Source organism: Bufo bufo, chromosome 5, assembly GCF_905171765.1.
Source record: "Bufo bufo chromosome 5, aBufBuf1.1, whole genome shotgun sequence".
NCBI lineage: Eukaryota > Metazoa > Chordata > Amphibia > Anura > Bufonidae > Bufo > Bufo bufo.
Window position 1 is genome coordinate 525,619,574 of NC_053393.1, and position 8,700 is coordinate 525,628,273.

The following is an 8,700-nucleotide window of genomic DNA, read 5'->3' on the forward strand; positions in this document are numbered from 1 at the left end:
GAAACGGAAACATAACGGAAATGAAAAACGGACCGCAAAACACTGAAATAGCCATACGCTGGTGTGAACGAGGCCTTAGCTGTATAGATCTATTCAGACCTGAAGCTACATTTAAAGGGCCAGCTCTCCTGTGCTTTTCGGAGTCTGCTGGAGGAGAATGGAGCAGCCCTGCAAGGCTCACCAACTTCCAGAGGAGCTCAGGACACAGTTGTGTGAGGATCCCTTACTTCAGCAGACAAGTTCGCATCGGTTTCAAGGCTCCTCCCTCTCGCTGGAGAGGCAGGCAGCGGGGAGCCTGGAAACGGCCCAGATGAGTTGAAGGATTGATACAAATGTATCCAGAGTGAGTTGCGCTCTTCTCCTCGACCGCAGCAGACAAGGAGACCGGGACCGGGAGGAGATTGTATCCCGGGAAGGACAAGCACCACCGAGACTTCATGCTGCACCCACTCCAGTCTCATGGCAAGGGATCCTGGCAGCAGCATGGGGGGCTCCTATAAACTTTGCAGCCTGCTGGCGCTGCTGTGTGCCAGCCTGGCGGTGGAGGCTCAGTATAATGGGGAGAAGGGCATCTCTATCCCGGACCATGGGTACTGCCAGCCCATCTCCATCCCCCTCTGTACGGATATCGCTTATAACCAGACCATCATGCCCAATCTGCTGGGGCACACCAACCAGGAGGACGCCGGGCTGGAGGTGCACCAGTTCTTCCCGCTGGTGAAGGTTCAATGTTCTCCAGAGCTGAAGTTCTTCCTCTGCTCCATGTATGCTCCAGTGTGCACGGTGCTGGAGCAGGCTCTGCCCCCCTGTAGGTCCCTCTGTGAGAGGGCAAGGCAAGGCTGCGAGGCTCTGATGAACAAGTTTGGCTTCCAGTGGCCTGAGAGCCTCCGCTGTGAGAAGTTCCCAGTGAATGGGGCAGGGGAGCTGTGTGTGGGGCAGAACACCTCAGACAAGGGCACCCCTACACCAGCCGTCCCTGTCTCCTGGACCAGCAACCCTAACCTCAGATACCCCCACAGGGACAAGTTCACCTGCCCAAGGACCCTGAAGGTGCCACCTTATCTCAACTACCACTTCTTGGGGGAGAAGGACTGTGGTGCCCCTTGTGAAGCTGGCAAAGTGAATGGGTTGATGTATTTTGCCCCAGAGGAATTGCGTTTTTCCCGCATATGGATAGGGATATGGTCAGTTCTATGCTGTGCGTCCACCCTCTTCACAGTCCTGACTTACCTGGTGGACATGAAACGCTTCAGCTACCCAGAAAGACCCATCATCTTCCTCTCTGGGTGCTACACCATGGTGGCCATAGCCTACATCGCCGGCTTTCTGCTAGAAGACAAAGTAGTGTGCAATGAGAGGTTCTCAGAGGATGGCTACAAGACGGTGGTCCAGGGGACCAAGAAAGAGGGCTGCACCTTCCTCTTCATGATGCTTTACTTCTTCAGCATGGCCAGTTCCATCTGGTGGGTCATACTCTCCCTGACTTGGTTTTTAGCAGCTGGCATGAAATGGGGGCACGAAGCCATAGAAGCCAATTCTCAGTACTTCCACTTGGCAGCTTGGGCAGTGCCAGCCATCAAGACCATCACCATTTTGGCTGTGGGGCAAGTGGACGGGGATATTCTCAGCGGGGTTTGTTTCGTTGGAATAAACAACGTGGACGCCCTCCGCGGATTTGTCTTGGCCCCGCTTTTCGTTTACTTGTTCATTGGCACTTCCTTTCTCCTGGCCGGTTTCGTGTCCCTCTTCAGGATCAGAACCATCATGAAACACGACGGCACCAAAACTGAAAAATTGGAGAAGCTAATGGTGAGGATAGGCATCTTCAGCGTCCTCTACACGGTTCCGGCCACCATCGTCATCGCTTGTTATTTTTACGAACAGGCTTTTAGGGAACAGTGGGAGAAAAGTTGGGTGAGCCAAAGTTGCAAGACTTACGCTTTCCAATGCCCCAGCGCCCACCACCCGCCCATGACGCCGGATTTTACCGTCTTCATGATCAAATATCTCATGACCTTAATCGTAGGGATAACCTCTGGTTTTTGGATCTGGTCTGGCAAAACTCTTAATTCTTGGAGAAAGTTTTATACAAGACTTACCAACAGCAAACAAGGAGAAACGACAGTGTGACCCCCCTTCCCCCCTCCGACACCAAGCCCCCAACACCCCCCTACCCCCGACTTGTACACTGTATATGTTTTGTTGTAAATAACCTGTAACATTTTGTAAGTATATTTTGTATTTAAAAGACGACAGATCATACCTTTTTTAATGTAGGATCTTCTAACTATTTCTGAGTTCTAAGGCTGCTGGCTTCTTTAATGGGAAACCATTTTTTATTTTTGTCTATTGCAAAGCCATCGACTTGGAGAAAATACGAAAAAAAAAAATCTTTATTTTTGTGGGGGTGGGAACGGGGATGGGTCTTTAAGAATAAGGACTTTGATAGCACTTGTAAGCAGCTTCTTATCTAGCTTATTAAGATACCTCTCTGCCTCAGCTCACTACCCCCCACCAGTTGAGAGACCTTTGGCCTTCTCCAGACACCAGATATGTTTTTTGTTTGTTTTTGTTTTTTTTGCTTAATTTTGCAGATGGTACCACCTGACTAGGGCCGCCAAAGCTCAAAATGACAATGAACAGGTATTTTTTTTAATGTATCCCTTTAATTTTTAACGCCAATACTGCTTTTCGAAGGCCAGAGTTTTCTAAAAAAAAAATGTCCTCCGATTTCACGAAATATTGACTATTTTTTAATGGAAGTGGTAATGGAGTCTATGGCTGATGGAAAAATACAATGGTCTGCATTGGCTATGCATTATTAAATAACTTGGTTGTATTTCATATGGGGAACAAAAAAAAAAAAGGAAGGAGAGGACCAGATTTTCTTGGTGGGGCGAATCTTCATGGTAAGCACTTGTGTTCTGGATCAGTCCAACCAACGAGGGCTTCTCCCTGTTCATTCATTCACTGCAGTCTGCAAGTTGAGTCTTTTGTTGAATGCACTCTTTTAGACCCGCCTTTGTTAACCTTGTCCACCCCTGCTACAAATCTGCTCGGAATAGCCACGCTGGGGTTAATTCAACGACATAAATTGCCATAGCAGGCCTAATTAATTGTGCAGGAGGGGTTAATTAAGAGTGTGTGGAGCCAGATAACAATGGCCTAAAATAATATATTATTTAGACTTCTCTCTTGCTGCATAGCAGTGTGTTAATGGCAACAGGGTGTGGAGCAAATTTCCCATGGAATGAATGCAGTTCTGCTTTGTTTATGGTCTAAAGCTGGCAACGGGCGCTTTAAATCGGCTGAGACTATAGAATGCAGCCAGTGAGTCAGTTTTATTTTTTTTTACATATTTTTAACTCATTTTTTAAAGTAAGCTAAATGATCCTATTTTTTTTATGTTTTTTTTTTTTTTGTTCACTGATTCGTCGGTTTTCTATTTGCTTTCGTTAATAAAAATCGCTTTAGGAAGATTTTATTCAACTTTTTGACTTTCTCTCCCCATACTTTTTATTTTATTTTATTTATGATGCAGGATGCAGAGCGAACGTCACGCTGTATTGGTCTCCAAAATTTCAATAAGTATTTCAGATTTTATTTTGACTATCCTATTTGTATGTTTTAAAAAAAAAAAAAAATACTATGTGTTCTTTTTTTTTTTTTTCTTTGAAAGTATGGTATTTATTTTTTTTTTTTGGGGGGGGGCTTTCAAAAGATCATTTATATTTATAGAGAAATAGTTTATATATACCTATATCATTTTTAATTTCTTTGCAATAAATTCAAAATCAAGGACTTGGCTCTTAGTGCCTTCTTTTGTCGGAAGCTTTCATGCGAGCAGGAGGGATTTCTGAGGAATGGGGTAGATCCGGTAATGTTTGGGGGGAAAAAAATATGTTTTGCAGTTGCGTATTCTACTATTCTATTTAGCAGAATGTGAAAAAATTTAATTTTTGTTATATTATATTTATATAACACTTCGTAAAAATTAAAAAAAATAGATACTATATATATATATTTGTATATATATATATTATATAAATATTATAGATATAAACATATGTAACAAATTCTATAGTGATACATAGTATAAGCCATCACTTTACCTTTACAATTATTTTTTTTGTTATTTTTGTTGTTACTAAGTCTTTTTTTTTTCTTGCCCTTTTAGTTTTTTAAATCGTGAAAATAGTGATCAATGATTGATTTCAATAAAAAAAAAAAAAAATTGTAAAAAAATTTGACCTACGCCTTATCTTATCTTAGTGACTCAGGAATCCTGCAGCCAGGACCCTGATCTATATGATACATATGTCTAGCACTTTGTGTGCACACCGCCGCGTCTTCTAGTCCTCAAATCTGTCTGTGTCAGAATCCTTTCCCCACAATGACTAGAAGGGACTGACGCCCCCTCGGGCTAATGGCAGTTTCAGGAGGCCCCAGTCTTGACAGAAAAGGTTAACTATCCATCATACCACTCACTATAATAAACTATGTTCGAGATCATTTTGGAAGTGTAGCTGTCAGTTTCTGGTGAGCTTCCCATCCTATGCCCAAGGCATTAAAATAGAAAAAAAAATCCCAGCAGATGACAGCTTCTCCTCCATAGATTATGTGCACGAGGTCTGTGGAAGCTTTACCTTCTCTGCAAACTCTTTCACAAGTCCAGCCCGCAGTCTGATGATCTGTGGACATGGAAAAGTTTTATTATTATTTCTGGTTATTTTTTTTTTTTACTTTTTAAATGTTTTATTTTTATTTTTTCTTTACTTGACTTTTGCTTCCAAGGATCATGAAGACAACCCAAGCGATGATTATTATACAGTGTGTGCACGATGTCAAAATGTTGCCTTCTGATTAAGGCCGAGTTCACACGAACGATACGGATTAGGTCCGGATGCGTTCAGTGAAACTCGCACTATTTTGCAAGCAAGTTCAGTCAGTTTTGTCTGCGATTGCGTTCAGTTGCGTTCATTTGTTCAGTTTTTTTCCGCGTGTTTGATAAAAAACGGAAGGTTTACAAACAACATCTCTTAGCAACCATCGGTGAAAAACGCATCGCACTCGCACTTGCTTGCAGTGAAAAACGCAGAATATAGAACATGCTGCGATTTTCACGCAACGCAGAACTGATGCGTGAAAAACAACGCTCCTGTACACAGACCCATTGAAATGAATGGGTCAGGATTCAGTGCGGGTGCTGTGCGTTCACGTCACGCATTGCACCCGCGCGGGAAACTCGCTCGTGTGAAAGGGGCCTAAGGCCTCTTTCACACGACTGTTAATTTTTTTAGTTTACGGCCCGTTTTTTGCGTTCCGTATACGGAACCATTCATTTCAATGGTTCTGCAAAAAAAACGGAATGTACTCCGTATGCATTCCGTTTCCGTATTTCCGTTTTCCGTTTGTTGAAAGATAGAACATGTCCTATTATTGCCTGAAAATCACGTTCCGTGGCTCCATTCAAGTCAATGGGTCCGCGAAAAAACGGAACACATACGGAAATGCATCCGTAGGTCTTCCGTATCTGTTCCATTTTTGCGGAACCATCTATTGAAAATTTTATGCCCAGCCCAATTGTTTTCTATGTAATTACTGTATACTGTATATGCCATACGGAAAAACGGAACGGAAACACAATAGAAACAAAAAACAGAACAACGGATTTGTTTAAAACGGACCGCAAAACACTGAAAAAGCTATACAGTCGTGTGTAGGAGGCCTAAAAAGAAAAATACCTTTGAGGCCTCTTTCACACGACCGTATGGCTTTTCAGTGTTTTGCGGTCCGTTTTTCACGGATCTGTTGTTCTGTGTTTTGTTTCCGTTGTGCTTCCGTTTCTGTTCCGTTTCTCCGTTCTGTTTTTCTGTATGGCGTATACAGTATACAGTAACTACATAGAAAAAATTGGGCTGGGCATAACATTTTCAATAGATGGTTCCGCAAAAACGAAACGGATACGGAAGACATACGGATGCATTTCCGTACGTGTTCCGTTTTTTTTTGCGGACCCATTGACTTGAATGGAGACACAGAATGTTATTTGAAGGCAATAATAGGACATGTTCTATCTTTTAACGGAACGGAAATACGGAAACGGAATGCATACGGAGTACATAAATTATTTTTTTGCGGAACCATTTAAATGAATGGTTACGTATACGGAATGCAAAAAACGGCCCGTAAACTTAAAAAAAAAACAGTTGTGTGAAAGAGGCCTGATGATGATGTGCCAAAGAAGCAAATATTTTATTTTTACATTTTTATCGATTTTATTACAGCTGTAAACAAAAAACTGGTGGTTAGGCCTCATGCCCGAAAAAGACAAACCCGAAAAATACAGTTTTCCGTGTTTTTCTCACGTCTGTCGATAGAAAGGGTTATTCTCTTTTGCCCTACGGAGGAGAATAGGACGTGTTCTATCATTTGTAGAACGGGAAAAACAGATCCGCCATAAAATATAGATGTGTGCACGGCCGTCACGTGCACGCAGGCTGCGGTATAGATTAGACGCCGACCTGTAAGTTATGTAACTGTTTAGAATTTTGGGGATTCATAAAAATGTTATGTTTCGTGATATTGATGGCCTATCCTCAAGAGAGCTCATCAATATCAGAGCGGCGGGGGTCCGACACTCCGCATCCCTGCTGATCAGCTGTTTGAAGGGGCTGCAGGTGCGTTCTCCGCCAATGTTTATTTGCACGCCGTCTACATTGTAGTGTCGGTGCGGTGTCACTGCAGCCGTTCATCCCATTCAAGTGAAGGTGGGAGGAAGCTGGAATTACCCTGCGCCACCACGACAATGTAGATGGAGCGCAGGTAAACATGGCAGAGAGAACGCAGCGCTCGTGCAAGCGCCGCAGCCCCTTCAAACAGCTGACCCCCGCCTATCGGATATTGATGAGCTATCCTGAGGATATCATGGAACCAGAATACAAGTTTGAGGGGAGTGAAGGCCGGGGCGATGAGCGCACTTCTTATTTAGCAGCATTTTGAAGTAATGAGTATTCCAGTAATTGCATTGAGTGGCTATTGAAACCATACATTTTTTTTCCATGAAACGCAACACTTTTTTATTTTATTTTATTACGAATTACTATTGTTACTTATGACTTACAGTATATGAAATGTGTTGCCATATTGTGTGATGTTGTGTAGGCATTTCAATGCTATAATGCAGGTAGTGAGATATTTCACTTCTCCCTTTTGTGCTTAATGGAGAAAATGTTTTAAGTAAATGTTTTCATATGTAGAAATATCCCCTTGAGTGAAACTAAGCCAGGGCCCATCCGCTAAAATAATTTCCTAGTGCGTAGTCTACTGAATCCATAGTTCCATAGTCTGCAAGGCTGGCTGAGTGTCTCCACCTTAAAAGGAGGTTATCCAGGATAGGTCATCAATATCATATCGGTGGCGGTACAACTCCCGGGATCCCTGCCGATCAGCTGTTTAACCCGTGGGATACCAGCGCCTTACATGTACGACGCTGGAAACTGGGACAGAAATCCCAGCGTCGTACATGTACGGCGGGCTGATCGTACCTGCACTTCCCCGATCAGCTGCAGGGGTCCATCAGTCACTGATAGCCGGACTCCTGCTGTATGCGCCGGCATCGGTGAAAACACCGATGCCGGCGCATTAACCCTTGCACTGCTGCAGTCAGCGCTGACCGCGGCATGTGTGGTATCCTGCCAGGTGTGGGGTGGCCAACGGGTCCCCGCGGTGCTGAGACAGGGACCAGATGGCAGGGAAGGCAGCCCAATGCCTTCCTTATGCATTGTGTCTGCCTTCCGTGACAGCCTGTGAGATCCAGCCCCCTGGATCTCACAGGCAGGAAGGCTGTAAGGCTTAATTCACACGTCCGTGGTGTGTTGCGGACCCGCAAATTGCGGGTCCGCAACACACCAGCCCGTCACCCCCATTGAAATGCCTATTCTTGTCCGCAAGCTGCGGACAAGAATAGGACATGCTCTATCTTTTTGCAGAGCTGCGGACCCAAAATCGGGGCCGCGCTCCGCAATTGCGGCTGCAGACAGCACACTGCTGTCCGCAACCATTCCGTCCCCATAGAGAATGAATGGGTCCGCACCCTTTCCGCAAAATTGCGGAAAGGATGCGGACACATTCTGCGGACGTGTGAATGGAGCCTCAGTGTGTAATATACTTACAGCCAATGCATTACAATACAGAAGTATTGTCATGCATTGTAAAGGGGATCAGACCCCCAAAAGTTGAAGTCCTAGAGTGGGACAAAAAAATTAAGTGAAAAAAGAAGTGAAAAAAATAAAGTTTTACAAAAAATTAAAAGTTTCAAGTTAAAAAAAAAAGCGTCCTTTTCCCAAAATAAAGTAAAACAAAATTGTAAAAAATAGGGAAAAAAAGAAAAGTAGACATATCATGTATCGCCGCGTCCGTATTAACCGGCTCTATAAATATCACATGATCCACCCCATCAGGTGAACGCCGTAAAAAAATAAAAATAAAACATCTGTGTCACCTTGCCTCACAAAAAGTGTAATACCAAGTGATCAAAAAGTCTTATGTACTCCAAAGTGGTACCAATCAAACCGTCATCGCATCCCGCAAAAAACGAGTCCCTACCTATGACAATCGCCCACAAAATAAAAAAATAGGGCTCTCAGAAAATGGCAACACAAAAACAAGATTTTATTCTGTTCAAAAATGATTTGACTG

The 8,700-nt window shown here is 43.6% G+C and overlaps 1 protein-coding gene across 1 annotated transcript; it reads left to right on the forward strand.

Moving 5' to 3' along the window:
• The first annotated feature begins 286 nt into the window (after positions 1–286).
• FZD1 (frizzled class receptor 1) lies at positions 287–2,913 on the forward strand. Its single transcript, XM_040431139.1, has one exon. It carries the CDS (start codon positions 460–462, stop codon positions 2,128–2,130), a length of 1,671 nt encoding a protein of 556 aa, XP_040287073.1. The 5' UTR covers positions 287–459; the 3' UTR covers positions 2,131–2,913.
• Positions 2,914–8,700: the final 5,787 nt, after the last annotated feature.